The sequence below is a fragment of the Helicoverpa armigera genome, chromosome 21, assembly GCF_030705265.1.
Source record: "Helicoverpa armigera isolate CAAS_96S chromosome 21, ASM3070526v1, whole genome shotgun sequence".
In the NCBI taxonomy this organism is placed as follows: domain Eukaryota; kingdom Metazoa; phylum Arthropoda; class Insecta; order Lepidoptera; family Noctuidae; genus Helicoverpa; species Helicoverpa armigera.
This window is the reverse complement of record NC_087140.1, coordinates 152,041-172,272: the sequence shown is the minus strand read 5'-3', so window position 1 is coordinate 172,272 and position 20,232 is coordinate 152,041. Positions and strand designations below refer to the sequence as shown.

The window sequence follows — 20,232 nt, the reverse complement described above, 5'->3', positions numbered from 1 at the left end:
ATAGCTTATTATCCTTTTGTTGAGCAGGAAAATTGCTCATTTGAATCTTAATTTGTGTTTTAATATGAGATGCACGGTTTTTGTAGCAATTAGGTAGAATGGTAAATTATGAAATGGATTTTAGTCTAAACTAACTAAGGTGTAGATACATAGTTAACTTAGTATCTTTGTCTAAGAGTGGTGAAAGGGTAGGTATGTAACTCAGAAAAAATATTTAACTAAATAACTAAATAGCTTGATCTCTTTGTATTTTACAGTAGGTATATTATTTAGAAACAAAAAAAACAAAAATAAGAAAAAAATACTTTAATTTTAAGTCAAAATTACGACTATTTTATAAAAAATCGTAATTAAATAGCCAATAAATTACAGAATGTTTGGCGGCGCTATGTAAATCATGGTCAACAGACGATTAGGTAACTCGCGGTTACTGACCTACGACAAGCGCGAGCGCACGCATGGAGTCGATTTGTGTTTTATTTAATTTTAAAATAATATTTTTTTTGATGAGAAACTTTAGTTCAATTGTTTTCTAAATTGACGTTTTTTGATTGTTGTCTGTTTTTTTAAAGTATTATGTAGTTATTAATTTGAGGAGCGTATTATTAACATGGTATACTCAGTTACTTAGACAGAGCTACCTAATTCAGTGAAAATAGCAGTTTTCAATATTGAATAAAACGATGAAATAAGTTTTAATACCTAAAACATAAAGCTTGCCTAAAAAATAATTAGGTAATTCTGATTTAACAAAGGTGTAGGTAGGTCTAAACAAAATTTTGTCTTACATTACACTAATATTTATTTATTTTATCTGGTAACCAACTTACTGTCTTAGGAAAGATAAATCAAAAACAGACTTGATACATAGGTATAAAAAATATTTTTAAAAACCTACAAAGACTAAATACGTGCGCTACTCCATGCTCGCCTCTATTCTATCTACTCGCGTATTTTGACAGTAAACTATTACCCAAGTACCCAACTAGGTCAGGTTCATTCAATTGTTTTACTTTTTATTCTTACCAGGCTAAGGACACGCTATTATGCCTCGTTGCGTACCGTTACCGAATAGACCAGACACTTTATAGATGTAGTTAATGGACCTCTTTAGAGTAACCTTGCATTTTTTTGGTGACGTTTTGTATTTGATTAATTAAGTGAAATCGTTTTTTTAAGACTTTCGCGACATTTTCAACAAATATACGTTGATTTTTATTTCAGTTTCCTTTGAATTTTTGGGTGTCCATGTTTTCACACAGATGTATGGTCACATGCGCTGAATTTGTAAAAATATTCTGCACATTTATTATGCTTAAAATCCTTAAAAATAAACTGTCAGCCAGCTATCGGCCTACAGTTTAGTCTGCAGTGTTAAAATGGGAAAAAAGTTTTATGACGCAAATTAAGAAAAACTTTATACAAAAAGAAAAACAAACCAAAATTGCTGACTAGAAAAAAAAAACAATTAACAACAGTAAATCTTTAAACCAATTAAAAACCTAATTAAATAGATTTGTCCCTGTTTACAAAACAATGCTATAATAAATATTACATAAGAAAATAATTTGTTGTTCTTGACGTCAATCAATTATAAAAAACAGCTAAATAGAGTAATAATATTGCAAATAACTGAATTGTTGATGATAGTTCAAGAATTCTTGCAATGTGATAAACAAGCTTTTTCTATGGATTCAAGATTTTTTTGTCGCAGACCGCAAACTTTGATTAATAAGGATAAAAACATCCCTGTAATTTGACATACTGTAGAAACCCGAAACCGAAAACACTATGTGGGCTTGACGTAAAAAATCTACTTAATCAAAACAGACTAGTATAACTCCTCATATAGAGACAAAAGTTTCTAAGAATATAGGTACTTACCTATTTATTACTCTTTCACGAAAAACTACTAAAAACTACTCGATGGATTTTGATGAAACTGGGCAATAATATAGCTTATTAGTTTCACCCGCGTCCCGTGGGAACTACTGCCCGTACCGGGATAAAATTTATATAGCCTATGTTACTCGCGAAGAGTGTTGCTTTCCAACAATGAAAGAATTTTGAAATATATTGAGTAGTTTCGGAGCATTTATAATAGTATATACATATGTATATAGATTAATAAAAGAGATATTTTACTCATTCTACAACCTGCTATTATCTATTTATTCTAGGCCAAAATATTTCACCTAAATCCAGCTTAATTACATAGGTTTCACAAACAGCAAAAAGTTGTTTCGCCTAAAATGTTAAACTACATTTCAAATGTAATATATTCACACCCATTTAGTAATTTTCCAGATCAACTTACATGTACAAACAAACAACTTCCTACAACACTTTGCAAATAAATTGAAGTTTAAGAATCCAGTCAAATACCCAAGGATTAAATAATGCATACAAATGCACTCGATTTAATAATGAACTTGGTTCATATGTTTGTCTGTAACCCTTTAACTGCAAAACTACTCGACCGATATAACGCGATTTGGGTAGTTCTTTTTTCCCTGGCTAAAGTCTAGTTAATCGAAGCAATGGAATAAGTACATTTTTATGCAAGTTAACTTAATAAGTTATTATTTAAAGGTAAAAATAAGTTTATACGACGTGTTTTCATGGCAAATCGGATCTATCGAATTGGATAAAATTTCATACAGTTCAAAACTCAGTTCATTCATTAAAATTCGTAATCTAACTTCATCTAAATGCAAGTGATATCACGGGAAACGGCTAGTACGTAAATAATGCGATTTTAATCACAAACTGACGCAAGAAGCCAGCGTTGTAACATCATTGCAGTACCTACTTACTTAAGGAATATAGTAATTGCATACATATGGTCATAGCTTCCTTATGTTTCTTAGTAGTAAATGCGTTTATATAAAAAGTAAATAGGAATTACAATAGCAAAAACATCTTTACATTGAAATGATAAAGGATTTATTTTACTTGATTGTATAAGTAATCTAAAGTCGAGATAACTATAGGACAAAATTGTTTCTTCTGGTCTACTCGCTCTAGCAAACAGTAGCAAATTGCGTGCGAACATTTTTCAAATGTCCGCGATATGCAAACCTTTGTGCGCGAATACATGCTAGTAGTGGACTCGCGCCCGTGCCAATAAGAACTTACTTTTTGTTGTCGAACCAATTAGGATCGGATGGTTTTGATGGAATCTTGTAACAATCTTGTGCCCTAGTTACTAGGAAGTCAAAGTCAAATCATTTATTACAACTAGGCCTTTACAAGCACTTATGAACGTCAAAAATATAACTAGATTCTAGTTATCCATTCCAAAAGTAGCTTCCTATGGAGAAGAACGAGCAAGAAACTCTAACTGGAAGTTTGTTGCGCTACTTCTTCCCATCAAAAACCTTTTGGAAGTGGTGAAGGGTGGGCGTTTTGGGGCTGTCGTTTGTTTTGACGATCGAAAAGTAAGGATTTATTAGTTTAAATTAGAATATCCGTTTTTGAGTTCAAGTTTGGTATTTGAACAGTTTCTGACTTAGAATAATTCTAACTTCTAGCCTTACAGAACATGACAAAGTAAATAATTCAAAATACACACTTAACCATCGACTTTCAATTGATCCACAATAGCTACCTAACGACCACACAACGACAATTAAACTTTAATTAAAGTCTAAACATACACAGGCACTAAGTTAACATTAGCTACAAAAAGCTAAGTAACACAAGGTCTGATGCTTAGAGCGTAGTTGCAGGTGCATCTATGCAGCTGGTAATTTAGTTCACGGCTTAAAACTGCAAGAAAAAGAATCCTGTGAATTGTGTGTTACCTATTTTTTGTATTTGATAACTAACTTTCTGAAAGTAATAAAATGCTTACTATGTTGTCTTTCAACTGCTAGTGTCCATGGTTTCACTCATTGTTCCATGGAAACTACTGCACGCACCCAGATAAAAGTCTTCCTCGTTAAATTTTCCATCAAACACTGAAATATTTTCTTTAAGTTTGCTTTTTAGTTTCTGACATTAGCGCGTTCAAAGTTCAAACAAACAAACTCTCAGCTTTATGTACAATATTCGGATACAGTATATATATCTTACAATGGATAAACAGATAACCTTCATTCGAGCAGCGCAGTAGCTAAAAAACAAACTTTCGTATGTGCTAAATCCTTCAACGAAATCACAGCGCATTCCTAGGCCAGTAATTGGTGGTCAATTGGTCCTATTATCCAATAAGCGTTCACAAGCCACTTAGTTAAATAGGACCACTTCAATCTGTTGAATAACTCCTATTTGGGTGATCTTTGTAGACGATTTGGTAAGGAGTGGTTAAGTAACAACTGGGTCGACTATCAAAAAAAATGGTTGGCGTGGTCGTAGATGGCTCGTATCATGATGAGTTCCTACGTCTTAACCAGCTTACACTATTCAACCCTGCATCCGATTTTACATGGAACAACTGCGTATGGGTTTATTAAACGCAACACGAAGGGGTTTAGATCGGCAAAGACTAAAATAGTCTTATACAACGCCTTGGTACGCAGCAGGATGGAATATGCCAGCGTCGCGTGGGATCCCTTTTACTCACTTCATTTTCAGCGTCTGAAGAGCATCCAAAGGGCCTTCACCAAACACCTTGCGTTCGTATCTCCAGAGATATCACATCGGTGCCCCTACCAACAGCGTCTAAGTCATTTCAAGATGACTACACTGCGCCAACGAAGAACTATGCATAGCATGATGTTCCTTCACAAACTAGTGAATGGTAAAATAGACTGCAGTGAGCTCCTATCGTCTCTTTTTTTAAAAGTACCGCGCAAAATCCCCCGTTTTCCCACAACCCAACTGTTACAGCGCCCTACTGCATCTACAAACATAGGCCTCAACTCACCCATCACTAAAATGTGCGACAACCTGAAACCTCATTCTATAAGTCTGTACCCGAAGCTGATGTATTTAATGACTCAAAAACCAAATTTAAATCAAGAATCTTGGCCTTCCTACAGTCAAACACAGCGTAACTTTGCTACATAATAATATGTTACTAGTTTTGTATTTTTATTTAATTTTTGTTATGTTTTCAAAATTGTTTATGTTTTTATTTTTGATATTGTTTTTAATTTTTAAATCTTACTATTATTTTTAGGTTTTTATGTCGTTCATTTTTTTCCCTTTTCTACCACATTGTTCTCTAGCTCTGCATAGGTTCCCGGAAACATTGTATGAGTTCTTAACAATATGTGTTAGTATATTTGGTACAACTATCCCACTACATATTCTAACAATCCAAACACATTGTCTGCAGCTCAGGATGGGTTCTGTGCAACATTATAATAGTTTTTGACATTCCAATTCATTCTCTAACTATCCTACCACCTTGTTCACAGCTCACCATGGGTTCTTTGCCTCGGGTCTCGGTCGTGAGCGGCGCCCGCACTCCCGTCCCGGCTGCACCCTTGACGAAGCACCTCAGCCATCTGGATACCAGTGATAATACTGCTCTTGTTTATGCTGGTAAGTTTATTTCATTTATATCAAGCTGTCCCATAATCTTTCTCCGTGTGAGAGGAGGCCTGTGCCCAGCAGTGGGACGATAAAAAGGCTGAAAATAATTTTATAGAAGAAACTACCTCTGGCAGCCGGATAAAACAAGCATATTTCTCTATGGGATTTAAGGGGGCAAACTATTATCGTCCTGACCGAATAGCCAAACTACCTGCACGAGGTGCACTCTGCTGGAAAACAGATGAAGCTCTAGTAGCGGTATAACTAACATACAACGCCAAGTGGGATATCAAATGCCTTAAATGCCTGTTCTAAATAGATAGCAGCAACTCTGAACGAGCGGGGAGGCAGCAGTCCAGCAGTGGACGTTTTTTAGCTGTGACAATAACGATGCCCTTTCTCAAGTTCTAGAGTAGACTATCTGTGTATTAAATATTTAAACAACAGTAACGGGGAAACATGCACACATCAGATCATCAGAGCTAATTCTCATGAAAGATACTGAAGATTTCACACCACAACAAAAATCAACAACCAATAGTACAAGATATGAAAATTAAAAGCCAATACTATTACTATTAAAGTGGGTCACAATAATAGATGGGTAATGACTACTAATAATAGTGTTCTCACATAAAATTACAGTGACTACTGTGTAATGCTATGGTGTGGCGTGTAATTGACCCATTAACCCTTAGACAGCAATGAATTCATTAACAGCTTCTGAGTTATTGTGGTGATGAATTGCAATGTGCATTTGATGATTTCAATCCTTACTAATATTTAAAAAACCGGCCAAGTGCGAGTCGGACTCGCGCCCGAAGGGTTCCGTACCATTATTTATAAAACGGAGAAAATTTGTTTGTTGTATGGGAGCCCCCAAAAATATTTATTTTATTCTAGTTTTTAGTATTTGTTGTTATAGCGGCAACAGAAATACATCATCTGTGAAAATTTAAACTCTCTAACCATCACTCATGAGATACAGCCCGGTGACAGACGGACGGATGGACAAAGTAGCGAAAACAATAGGGTCCCGTTTTACCCTTTGGGTACGGAATCCTAAAAAAGAAATAGTCAGGTTAGAAAAACCCGCTGATTTTCGTAGTCTCAATCCAGCGACCTTGTATGTTGGCGACCTTATTTAGAATCATCATAACAATTGAGGTCGCCCAAATATACCACCAGGCTCGTAACGGAATTCATAATTTTATTAAGTGCATTAAGATTGCAAACTAAAAATAGATAACGCAGTAAATTAAGTAGGTATCTGATACATACTAACGTTTGAATAAATTTAAATTAATAACTGCATTTAAAAACTTACTGCATAATTCATAGGTATGCATTATTTAAACTATTTATAGCACACAATTTGATAAGGCACTAAATATAAAAATGTTTTTATAATACTTTTTTAGACAATATTAAAAATTAAGAACAGACTCAGCACATAATAAGTTGATATCTGACCTCGTAACACTTTAAGAGAGAATGTTAATAAAGTAATAAAAATAATACTTATCCAATTACTGTCTAACAATATGGTTATTGTTAATAAAATATCGGATAAATTGTAATAATATCACTAACCGTTTGGCCGCGGTTTCACCCGCTACCCTGGGAACTTTTTTCCGTAAGCATACAAAATAGCCTCATCATCTTCCTGCCCTGTTCCCAAGTCATTTGGGGTCGGCGCAACATGTCTTTTTCTTCCATTCCTCTCTGTCAGACGTCATACTTACATCCACTCCTTTCTGCTTCATGTCTTCTTTCAGGCAATCAATCCATCTTTTCCTCGGTCTACCTCTGCCTCTCCATCCCTCCACATTCATACTTAGCACACTCTTTGTGGCATGCGTTTCACACCGTCTCATCACATGCCCATACCAGGACAAACGCTGACCTCTCATTTTCTCCGTCACTGGCGCTACTTTCAGGCTTCCTCTGATATACTCATTCCTCACTTTGTCCATTCTGGTAACCCCACACATCCATCTCAACATTCTCATCTCTGCTACATGCACTCTTTTCTCATCCTTCTTTTTCAATGCCCAACACTCTGATCCATACAGGACGACAGGTCTTATGACGGTTTTGTAGATTTTGCCCTTCAGTTTGAGAGGCATCCGTGGGTCACAGATAGTGCTAGTTACCTGTCGCCACTTCATCCATCCAGAATTGATCCGATGCGTGACGGCACTGTCCACCTCACCGTCACTTTGGACGAGTGAACCAAGGTACCGGAAGTCGGAGCAAACTGGTAGGGGCATGCCGGCTAGGGTTATGGTCATGGGTCTTGATATACCGCCAAAATCGCAATGCAGATATTCAGTTTTGCTCTTGCTGACCTTTAACCCTACCGTCTCCAGTCTTAGCCGCCATGCTTCCAATCTGCTCTGGACCTCTGGTCCACTCTCCCCCACCAGAACAATGTCATCGGCGAAAAGCATACACCAGGGAACCTCCTCCTGTATGTCCGCTGTTAGGGCGTCCATTAACAACAGGAAGAGGTAAGGACTGAGCGCCGACCCCTGATGTAAGCCAACGCCTACACTGAAACTGGCGGTAGTGCCGGCTGTAGACCGGACTTGTGTACTGCATCTGCCGTACATTGCTCGAATCAACTGCACATACTTCCCTGGCATACCTTTCTCCTTAAGGGCCCACCACAAAACCTCACGAGGTACCCGGTCATATGCCTTTTCAAGGTCAACGAACACCATATGCAAGTTTTTGTGTGCGCTCCTGTACTTTTCGCACAGTTGGCGAATACAGAATATAGCGTCCGTTGTACCCCGACCAGGCATAAAACCAAACTGGTTTCGTGAGATATCACTCTCTTCTCTCAGCCTTCTTTCAATAATTTTCTCCCAGACTTTCATACTATGTGACATTAACTTTATTCCCCTATAGTTGTTGCAGTCCAACACGTCACCCTTATTCTTAAAAATGGGTACCAGGTAACTATTGCACCATTCGTCCGGTATTGTTTCCTCTTGCAACAACTTATTGAAGAATAAAGCTAACCACTTCCATCCATTCATCCTCAATAACTTCCACACTTCCACTGGTATTTCATCCGGTCCTAACGCTTTGCCATTCTTCATTCCATTTAGTGCTTTTCTTACCTCATCCACACAAATGTTTCTGACTAGGCCCTCATTTACTGGTTTATTGTGGAGCACACCACTCCACTCATTTTCTTCATTCATCAGTCTTTCAAAGTATTCCTTCCACCTTCCTTTTATTCTCACGTCATCCGAGAGGACCGTTCCTATTCCATCCCTTACACACTTAATTTTGCTTACATCCCTCGTCATTCTCTCTCTAGATTTTGCTAACCGGTACAGGTCTTTTTGGCCTGCAGGGCTATCTAGAGCATCATATAGTTTCTCGTGTGCTTTTGCTCTTGCAACAGCCACGGTCTTTTTAGCTTTTTTCTTCCATGCACCATATTCATTTTTCTTTTCTGCCTTTTCACATTCATTATTCTCGTGTGTCCTCTGCCATTCCTTGAACTTCACTTTCTTTTCTCTCAACACCTCTTGAACTTCAGTAGACCACCACCATGTTTCTTTCTCTATCACACCTTTTCCTTTCGATTCTCCTAAAATTCTTCTTGCTGTCATTCTTATAGTCATTGCCATTTCACTCCAACACTCATTCACACTCCTTTCATTCATATCTCCCATTTCAATCATCTTATCTACAACCGCATTTCTAAATTCCTCCGCCAAATCGGCCCTTTCCAACCTGTGCCATTTTATGTTTGGAGGTAACTTTTCTTTGCCCTTCATTGACTGCATACAAAATAGCCTGTTAAATATATTTGGGTGGGGATAGTGTAGCTTTTTAATAGAGAAAGAATTTTTCCAATCGGTCCAGTAGTTTTTGACTCTTTAGGGTACAAACAAATAAACAAATACTGTTTCCGTTTTATTAAACGTTTTTTTTTATAGATGTTACTCGAGGATAGTCTAGCTGAAGTAACTACTAATATCTGTGGTCTTACTTCCGAACAGTGAAAGATTTTTTTCAAACTTGTTTATCAGTTTCGGAACCAAACAATGTACCCCAAAAACAAACGAACAAATGCTCCGCTTTACTATATTAGTATAGATACCTGTTTAACAATATAGTTATTAATAAAATTGCAGATAATAGTAACAATATCAATAATGATTACTACGAACTTAAGTTCAATGAATCTTAATAAGAATGCATTCAATTAATAACAAAAATTCTGAGAGATAAAAATAATTAGTACAAAATCATTACCTACATTAAAAACTTCAATCAATATAATTAATATTTTTTTATCATTATGCGACATTTTTTTTATAATTCTGATTGATGATTTAATTTGGTATTTTTCGAAAAAAGATTAAGTTCTTGAGAACGTGCATTAAATAGTCAATTTATGGACTATCAATGATATAATAGCGTTAAGTAATTTAATTGATTACGTTTCTTCTGAGATAATAAACTATGTCGGGGAAATATCAATGATTATTTCTGATTATACTAAGTAAGTCACGAATACTCAATATTCATTGTGAGTTGGGGTCAATGAACTATTAGCTAATTATCGTGGGAATAGATTATAGAATCTTAATTAGTCGCCCTTTATCTAGTCTTTTTTTTTCAAAAACACAGAATACTGGGGACAGCTTCCAATGTGCTGTCCTCAAAATTATATTTTAGTTTTTGAATAAGACAGAATTCAGACAAGTTTAAACAGACTTTTTCTGACTAAAACCTTAGCGCTCTTTGGTTGTTCTGGAGCCTTTTGTGAACCAAGGCTAATGCCAAGACGTTGTAGTTCGGTAACTGGCTGTTTCTCGCGGTTTCACCCATCGGGGGGTTTTAATTCTCTCCGTACCTGGATAAAATATACCCTATGTATCCCGGGGATAGTGTAGCTTCCCAAAAGTTACATATGTGTTGGAACTCCTGTGTAAAATGTTAACATCTTATTTTGTAGGTACCCATATTTTTTGCAAGAATATATTTGCACACCACGTTCTGGCAGTATGTACCATATTCTAGCAAATAAATATTCTGATATGATTTGAAAATAAACGATTTGATTTGACTTGATTTATTTTTTTCAAATCGGATCGGTATTTTCTAACCTATAGTGTAAAGTTTTACACTTCTTCACATTGCTATGTATGTATATCTCATAATTTATTGACTTTCTTTCAGACGAGACATGCAACGTCCGTATAAGTTACTCGGAGCTGGCAGCGCGCACGAACTCCCTCGCGCGAGCCATCGCTGCACGCGCGCGGCCCCAGGGACCTAACAGAGATGGAGATTATGTCATCGCTGTGTGCATGCAGCCGTCACATAGGTAAATAAATATATACCACCGCTACATATTATTATGATCTAAAATAATTTAAAATTGACTTATTAGACAGAAACCTAAAAAAATGTGTCCACATACTTATAAAAGGGTGAATATGAGAGTAAGGTCTGTAACGTTAAGGACAAGACCAAGAAATTAGAACAGTAAAACTGAAAGAAGGCTTCTTCTATAAAAATATTGATATTGTAACCGATCATATTGTCGGCTGTTCTTTCTAGGGAAATCAGCCAGCTGTGCAGGACATTAATAGTGCACAAGCATTTGCGCAAACACAGGTTCCTTCACTTACAAAGCCCGATGGAACGACAATTTGACACAACCGGAGAAAGATAAATCAGGGTCTATTCATCATTAAATTCCAGCCTCCGGGCTGCTTTGAGAACGTTTCTTAAACCCACAAAGCGGTTTGGACCTGACCGGGAACTCATGCACACTATTCACGCCTACTAAACCAACGAGGCAGTTATCTATTGCATGTCTACCCATACTTGATCATCCAGGACATTCAATAAATCTTCCATTTCTGTTTCCAGCACAATAACAACACTGCTAGCGACATGGAAGGCCGGTGCTGCGTACGTGCCGATGGAGCCGAGCTTCCCTCAGGCGAGGATCACGCACATACTGAGCGATGCTGAACCTTCTCTCGTTGTGTATGATGATACAGGTATGTTGGTTGATAATGATTTACACACAATAACAACACTGCTAGCGACTTGGAAGGCTGGTGCTGCGTACGTGCCGATGGAGCCGAGCTTCCCTCAGGCGAGGATCACGCACATACTGAGCGATGCTGAACCTTCTCTCGTTGTCTATGATGATACAGGTATGTTGGTTTTTAAGGATTTTAGCAAATTACTTTATGTAACAGAATTTCCTCAAGGTCTTGCAAGGGCAATCATGTTGGAATCAGAAATTCAAACAACATTGAAGAACAAACGTACGTAAAAAGGGTCTAAATTGCAAACCTAACTCAAACATATTAATGTTTTCACGCCTGCTCTACTCGGACATAGCCAATCGGCTATGAAGAAGCGCAACGCTTGACGCTCTCATTCTATCTCTGTATGAGTAGAGTCCTACGCCCTGCAATGGGGCAATATGCAGCTAGTAATGACTTGTACATGCTTTTAAACACACTACTTCACAGTTGTATATTCTTCAAGTTCCCAAATTACATCTTCATCTCCTATTCTTTTTCCAGCAAACCCAGCCATGTTCTCCGGAAGCGGTATACCATCAGTGTCCTTCGAGGAGTTGGCGCACGAAGCCAGTGGCCTGTCAGCTGATGTCGTACAGGACGGAGAAGTGTTAGCTGTGGCCAGGAGTGACAGCATCGGCATTGTGTTGTATACTTCTGGAAGTACGGGCATTCCTAAAGGTTGGTTTCGTAATCTGACTATAGAAAAGGGATTAAAAAACAAATATCTTTATAAACCTCATCAATACGTTGTTTTGAAGAAATGGTCTAGAATTTTTGATGATAAACCCACTTGATCAATTTATTACCGAGAACAAACTTTAAATACATTCAGGAATACCGATATAATGCTTTTGTTCTGTATCCAAAGATATCTTCTAATTCCAACAAAAAAAAAAACTAAAAAAATAGTCCGACTGCTAGAAGGTTTTTGCACATTAAAGTTACTGTTTACTAGAAAAAGTAGACCAGAAGAGACATTTGTGCCTCATATCTAAGGAATCTGGCCATAACTCAAGCACTAATCAAAAATCGTCCATTCTCCCACAGGTGTTCGCCTATCCTATGCAGCAGTTTGCAACCGCCTCTGGTGGCAGTTCCACACTTTCCCTTACTCTGACTCCGAGGTCAACTGCGTCTGGAAGACGGCCTTAACCTTCGTGGACTCAGTCTGCGAGATCTGGGGACCTCTGCTTCATGGCAGGACGCTGATCATCCTCTCTAGAGAGACTACTAGGGACCCTCAGAAGCTGGTCAATGTTTTGGCTGATAGTCAGGTCAGTTGGCTTAATATGATGATTTATTTTACTTTATTGTTTTGAGTAAGGATAAATTAAGCTATTGGAAAATACAAAAGGCAAGGTTATGTGATTTCTGATATTGTTAAAACTAAAAACATTTGTGCTAAAATATAATTCAGTGTTAACAGGTTCTAAGGAATTAAGCGTGTTTGACACAATTATTCTTCTAGAATACTTATATTAACATTGCAATTTTATCTAGGTTACTCATGTGAATTCTGTGACACACTTACTTAATCTTAAATTCTTTTCAGATCCAACGTCTAGTACTGGTCCCAACTTTACTTCGATCGATCCTTATGTACCTTTCCCTAAAACCGACTGAAAGACCTCTACAGCACTTAAAACTCTGGGTCTGCTCCGGCGAGACCCTCAGCAAAGACCTTGCAGCACAATTCTTCAAGAATTTTGGAGACCACAACGGGTACAAACTGGCTAACTTCTATGGGAGTACTGAAGTTATGGGCGATGTGACCTATTATGTGTTGGAGAATACTAGCCAGCTTGATATTCATCCTACTATTCCTATTGGTAAGTTGAAGTTTTAAGTATCCTTTAAATTTTCCTTTCATTCTTCTACTTATCTAACTGGAACAGCATATTTTGATAGGATAAATTATCAGCTGCTTCCCTAATGTTATGTTGATTTTAGCTTTTAGTATTTGACCAAAAGTTTCCTCTGTACCAGAATGCACCTATGTTATGCAGTTAAAGAACAAAAAAGCTGATCATCATAACTAAGATTTTAATTTTGTTCTGCACTGCTGCATTACCTACAGAATTTCACTGTTTGTTAGTCTCGATATTTATAGTTGCGGAATCATTCGAAAGAGTCCCTCCTACCCTGCAACACAAAGGGCTCTAGAAGAAAAATCTTTCAATATCGAATCTATGTTATTTATTCCAAAAACATCCGAACTGATAACCTCCTTCTTTTTGGGAAGTCAGTCATAAACAGCCAAGCACTCCATATCTACTCTTTTAACAATAATTTTAATTTCCATATCCTTTTCTCCACAGGAACTCCCCTAGACAACTGCGCAGTATACTTACTAGACGAGGAGATGAACCCCGCGCGTCAGTCAGAACCCGGCGAGGTGTGGGTGGCGGGGGGCAACCTCGCCGCGGGGTATGTGGGCGGACAGGGGGCTGACAAGTTCGTGGACAACCCGCATGCTGCTCATCCAGGTACGATATGAAGGAACTCAAGTGGTATATTGTGTAGACTAAACAGTAGTAAACTAATCCAATATAAAGAGGATACATTTGAAATTGCAATTTGAATCCTAAAGGTTTTGTTGTTCCTTTCTGACAAACCAATGAATTGATAAAAATACTTGGTATAAGTTCCAATCGTAAGAACTGCTTTTAGCGATATCGAAATTGGATTCAATCTTCATTCAATTATGGTTCAGAACTTTGCCTTATGTCATTTGAAACGTATCAGAACTGTATATAAGGGTTTTATAATGGCGTAATATAAAGTTATAACTTTTGGTCTCCTAAAAACTCCAATCTAGTTACCTTATTTTTATTAACCTTTTCATCAATTCCATCATTTTCTCTCTTTGCCCTCAGATTTCGGTCGCCTCTACCGCACGGGAGACTTCGGCGTACTAGAGAAGGGTGTCATCCTGTATGCGGGTCGCACTGACTCGCAGGTCAAGATCAGAGGACACAGGGTCGACCTGCAGGAGGTCGATAGGGCAGTCGCTGCTGTTGACGGGGTTGATAAATGTGAGTATAGTGAATAAAGGGTGTTGCGCTATTATTCAAGTAAGGGGTAACTAACTTCTAGCCATGGCATACAAAGGGCTCTAGAAGAAACAATAGTGAGTCCTGGTCAGTAAAAGTCCCACAGGGAGAGAAGTCATCTGATGATTTCTCTTATCCATTGGATAATGCTAGTTTTAAAAAGCCCTTAAAATTATAATTAAAAGAAAAAGGTGATTGTATGAAGGTGTATTTTGATGGTAACAATACTTAATCAACCTTTTCAGCACTCTACTTTTTCACAATATTTGATTATTACGATTTGGTTTATCTCCCTACTTTACAATATAAAGCACAAATACACTCTTTTGCAAAAAAAAACGGGCACCTATGCGAAATCTTAGTTTTAAGGACTTTACGTGTATTTCAAAGGGTTTTAATGATTGTAGTATGTTTCTAGCATCAATAAAGTTAGCCGAGTATGCGTGAGAGTGTATTCTAAATTTGAATTTTGTACAATTGCTAAGAAATTGGTTAAACCTTGTTTTGGACTAATTGCTGGCAGAAAGTTCGTCGGTGTTTTGAAAAGTTTTTGAAGTGATTTTCAGGAAAATGATGATGCAGTTTTAATTAATGATTAATGTACTTTTTTGTTAGATCAAAACATTTTTGAAAAACTATGCGTATTTGATAAAATTTTCTCCTGTTCTAAATGGGCTATACTGATGATTGATGGCAATGTTAAGAGTTTCGGTATTTTAGTGTAAAGCGTTTCTATTGTTTAGATATTTTACCCACGTGTTCTAAAATATCGTTTTTTCATAAATACACACTATTTAGAAGAGTATCAGTACCTATGGCTGCGATAAAACAAATTTAAAGTAAGCAGTGCCCATCACAACTCGTCTCCTATAGGACTTTGACATTTTTAAAAGTCTTGAAATTCTACAAAATACAGAAAATAGCGCATAGACTGTGAGCACGAGGTCTTAAGGTCTCGTAATTACTGATTTTTAAACAACCTCGTCTCTTGGGAAACTCCGTAGGCCTCTGAACATCTATGAGTCTGAGCGTTCAAAAAGCGTGTTTCCATCCCACGGATATTTTATTAAATAAACTTGCCTCCACCGAGATTTTCTGGCATCTTCAGCACTTTCCTGCTTAAATCATAACAATAATTGGCTAGCTGCTCATTTCTTAAGAAACATACGTTTGGCCAATAATTTTGAATTCTTGACTCCCTTTCAGCTAAATCATCGTTTAGTAACCCGATACCTATGGAGTTATCGAGAGCTTCAACGAGGCAATAATTTGACTTTTTAGATAGCTTTAACCCTCCTCATCATTTTTCATGTGGTTAATTTTAACAATTATCACAAAATTTGGTATTTTTTAAATGTCAAAGTCCGATAGGAGGCGGCTTGTGATGGGCACTGCTTACTTCAAATTTGTTTTGTCGCAGCCCAAGGCACTGATACTCTTCTAAATAGTGTTTATTTATGAAAAAGCGATATTTTAAAACATGTGGGTACAATATCTAAACAATAGAAACGCTTTACACTAAAATACCGAAACTCTTAACATTGCCATCAATCATCAGTGTAGCCCATTTAGAGCAGGTGAAAATTTTATCAAATACGCATAGTTTTTCAAAAATGTTTTGATCCAACAAAAAAGTACATTAATCATTAATTAAAACTGCATTATCATTTTTCTGAAAATCACTTCAAAAACTTTTCAAAACACCGACGAACTTTCTGCCAGCAATTAGTCCAAAACAAGGTTTCATAAATTTCTTAGCAATTGTCTAAAATTCAAATTTAGAATACACTCTCACGCATGCTCGGCTAACTCTTTTGATGCTAGAAACATAATACAATCATTAAAACCCTTTGAAATACACGTAAAGTCCTTAAAACTAAGATTTCGCATAGGTGCCCGTTTTTTTTGCAAAAGAGTTTATTTGAACGAGGCTCATAACCGATTTTAGAATTCTGTATATTCTCCTGTCACCTTGTATATTTTTTATGTTTACATTTCCCAAATTCTCTTTAGGCGTGGTACTCTGCTACGGACTCGAACGCGGCAACCCGGAGATACTATCATTCGTCACCATCAAGCCTGACGCTAGAATCGCTGCACAGCATATAGAGGCTGCCTTGAAGAACTCTTTAACGCATTATATGATACCACAGGTAAGATATTAATGGATAAAAATATGGGGAATCAATTCCCAAGTTTAGTTTTCTTGAAACACGTGTTTGCTATGAATTTTCACGTTTAAGTTTTTAAAGTATGCAGTCGTTTTCAAAAACTGAACGTGGTTGGTGAACTTGGGCTTAAGAAAGGAAGATACGGCTATCTATGTTAGTGTAAATTTAAATATGAAATGATCGTAGTAGCAATTTCTGGAATAAAAAAATTATGTGAGGCAATTTTTTTCTTTTGTTTGAGAAACCAACCAAGTTGATAGAAGATGTTGGAGATATGAAGTATCTATTCAGATCATTGCAATAAAATCAAGATATGTATTTAAAATCTATGCATTATACAGGTTATTGAAGTCGAGAGCATACCACTGTTGGTCAACGGTAAAGTAGACCGACAAGCGCTATTGAAGATGTATGAAAATACCAACAATAATGGTAAGCACAAACTCATTTTGTCACTGGTTTCCTACTAACGTAAATTGCAGAAAGGCTTTTATACTTAAAAACGTTACTTATTTATAAGTCTAGTAAGACGTAGATAAACAAAGTGTTTCCAGGTTGGCGTTGTGATAAATTTTCGTAATTATTGAATAAATTCTCGGTGTTAAAGTTGAGGACATAAAGGAGTTCAAAATCTTCGTAATTCACGCTGTTTGAATGGCTCTTAAAACTTATTTTAACTATAGCTGGTTCAAAGACTCAAAACAAAGTAACAAATTCCCCACTTTCATATACCATCAAATATATACTAATTACCTTTTTTCTTCCAGATGACTCGGAAATCCCCTTAGACATCGACTACACCTCAGTCTCGCAATCCGACCTTCCCGCCGCTAAGGTCTTATTCGAGACTGTCGGGGAAGTGCTGGGGAGGGCCGCCAGGGGGGCCATCTCTGTGAGAGCTGGCTTCTATGAGTTAGGGGGAAATTCCCTTAATTCTATTTATACTATTACTCGGCTGAGGGATAAGGGGTATTTTATTGGTGAGTTTTTTTTGGTTTTGTTAAACTTTTTAGAGAAAGTGAGAGTGTTGGTAAATATGGTTGGTGAAGAGATGTAAATGATGCCGAGCGTGCTACGCGCTAAAGTACCTATGGATGGATTAAGAAGCTTAATGATGACAGTAACATACCTGAAGAGAATTTTCTCAAAGATGTGGCTTATGGTAGACAAAGACGCAAGGACAAGCTGCTAACCAATAAATAAAAAACGTAGTAATAGGATTTGGTGTTTTCAACTAAAATTGAATCTTGAAAAGTCGTACTAAACGTAAAAAAGACAAATCAGGAAATAAAGTCAGGAATTATATGCCAGAATAGTTTCTGAAGATCACTTTTACGAAAATTGTCTATAACATAAGTTTAAGTGCTACTCATTTCGAGTCACAGAGCCCTAAAAGAGCTCTACATCATTCAGAATTCCCTTCTATCTTCCAGACATCAGTGATTTCCTCGGCGCGTCAAACTTAGGAGAAGTGCTATCTCACATGAGCACGAACCCGCACTCCGACGACGGAGATAACGAATTATTCACCGCTGAACCACTCGCTGACGAACATAAGCAACAAGTTATTGAGTAAGTAGCAGTCGTAGTTCAGTATATGGACAACAATATTGTAAAAGTTAGTGACATCTATGGAGATTATCAATATTAAATTACCTCGTTTGGGGCATGCCAAACTTCCAATTACTTCCAAAACCTTGGTTTTCAATTAAGCATTCAATGATCCAAGACTGTTTCCAAGGGTTCAAAAAAACAGAAGAAGAAGAAAACCAGGTACTATCAGATAATTTTCTTATAAACTGATTCTAATAGCCAAATACTGAAACGACACTCAATTTAAGTGGCTGCCCAAAGATCATTCTATCTATCAAGTAACCTACCTACCTAAAGTGTTCTAAAGTTTAATACATACTTACCGTTTGCAGTAATTCTAGATCTGACCCTAAAATATCCCTTTTCTTTCCAGAATGATAGTATCCTCATTCTACAACAAGGCAGAGTTGGAGCAGTTCCTGAAGCATGAGATCGACACCAACGACTATGCTGTACTCATCAGCGACACCTGGCCGGCGCTGATCAGTGCTAAACTTAGCGTTGTGTTGAAGAATTGTAAGTTAAAGTAGAAACAAATATTCGAAAGAACATTATCAGGTCAGCTTTCTTAGAGCAGGTCCAAAGAAAAAAAATTGACATTTATTTATTACCCCATTGTTGAAAAAAATACCATTTCGTAAAGATGAAATTAAATCTCAAAAAGTGTGTTTTCAATTCTAAAGCTATCCAACCCAGATTTTCTGAGCATATTTTCCTTTACCATAACAATATCTTATATTCTTATGTGTACGTTTAAAGGAAATATACCTACATGGACTTCAGGGATTTTTGCCTGATATTATTTTACATTATTCTTTAACTTCAAATCTCGTTTGGCGGGTTTTTAACCTAAATCGTAACAATTCCTTGGACACCATACCATTACTTCCAAATACCTATATCTTCCATTATCCCCTCAGCATCAGGCACCCCAGTGGCAGTGGCGCTGAACTTCGACGCTCGCGACGAGCCGGACGTGGAGTCGGAGGAGACAGGAGGACTCATGAAGATCATGATCTTCCTGGAGTTCGTCGAGAGCTCCGTTAGGGATACCATGTTGCCGCCTGGGAAGGGTGAGTTGTCTTTACTGTTATTTATTGAAGTAGAATATGGAAATGTGTAGTGGTTTATGGGTTCAGGAAAATGAACTAAAATGATTTTGAAATCCTTTCAAAGAGTAGGTACTAATTTTTGAAGTATTCCTATCAAATTCTGTCATAAAAAAGTACTCACTACTAATATTGTCAAAACATATGTAGCATTTTAAGTCTGGCATTATTAATATTAATAGTCCGACACAGCTCTGCAATATGATTTTCGAATTACCGGGGGCCCAGTGTATATCAAAGAACGTTTCTTTTATAATGTAGGCCACATGAAATTTCACAGTACCTCAATATCCTAAACTAAATTGCGTGTAAGAGCTAGTAGTTTCATAAACCTTTCTTACTCGCAGGCGCAATCCTCCATTCCTTCATGATGGCGACAGCGGAGAGTCTGACACCACGGGAGAATGTAGCCGCCATCAGAGCATTAGAGAATGCCACCATGAACCTCGCCAAGGAGACAGGCTTCCGAGGAGTTTTTACTACCAACACCAGTCCACTTACTCAGGTAAGAATGAAAGAAGAGAGAAAGAACGAAAATTTTGTTTGCATAGAACATTTAGGTGGTATGATATGCTATCATCATATGCTTTTTTATCGTCCCACAGAATAGGATTGACCGTTTATCAACAGTGGTTTATAGTTCAAATTAAATTCTGCCTTTTTGGAATACAAGTAAATATGGAGTCTTCGTCTTTTAACAACTACTCAGGCTTTTCCCGACTTTATTGGGGTTGGCTTCCAG

At 37.1% G+C, this 20,232-nt stretch overlaps 1 protein-coding gene across 2 annotated transcripts in view; it reads left to right on the top strand.

The window, feature by feature from the left end:
• Nucleotides 1-20,232, top strand: part of LOC110380914 (beta-alanyl-bioamine nonribosomal peptide synthetase ebony) — a 42,266-nt gene that overhangs the window by 17,853 nt on the left and 4,181 nt on the right. Inside the window, exons 2-16 of one of the 2 annotated variants that reach the window (XM_064039999.1) lie at nucleotides 5,367-5,493; nucleotides 10,696-10,843; nucleotides 11,395-11,528; nucleotides 12,066-12,242; nucleotides 12,612-12,838; nucleotides 13,117-13,393; nucleotides 13,883-14,050; nucleotides 14,441-14,599; nucleotides 16,631-16,770; nucleotides 17,130-17,220; nucleotides 17,556-17,768; nucleotides 18,222-18,360; nucleotides 18,755-18,897; nucleotides 19,302-19,454; nucleotides 19,838-19,995. In XM_064039999.1, coding sequence (XP_063896069.1) covers nucleotides 5,373-5,493; nucleotides 10,696-10,843; nucleotides 11,395-11,528; nucleotides 12,066-12,242; nucleotides 12,612-12,838; nucleotides 13,117-13,393; nucleotides 13,883-14,050; nucleotides 14,441-14,599; nucleotides 16,631-16,770; nucleotides 17,130-17,220; nucleotides 17,556-17,768; nucleotides 18,222-18,360; nucleotides 18,755-18,897; nucleotides 19,302-19,454; nucleotides 19,838-19,995 — 2,448 coding nt within the window. In that variant the 5' untranslated portion in view covers nucleotides 5,367-5,372. Of the gene's footprint in view, nucleotides 1-5,366; nucleotides 5,494-10,695; nucleotides 10,844-11,394; nucleotides 11,529-11,559; nucleotides 11,688-12,065; nucleotides 12,243-12,611; nucleotides 12,839-13,116; nucleotides 13,394-13,882; nucleotides 14,051-14,440; nucleotides 14,600-16,630; nucleotides 16,771-17,129; nucleotides 17,221-17,555; nucleotides 17,769-18,221; nucleotides 18,361-18,754; nucleotides 18,898-19,301; nucleotides 19,455-19,837; nucleotides 19,996-20,232 lie in introns of those variants that run through there. The other variant, XM_064040000.1, reaches the window with a different exon arrangement.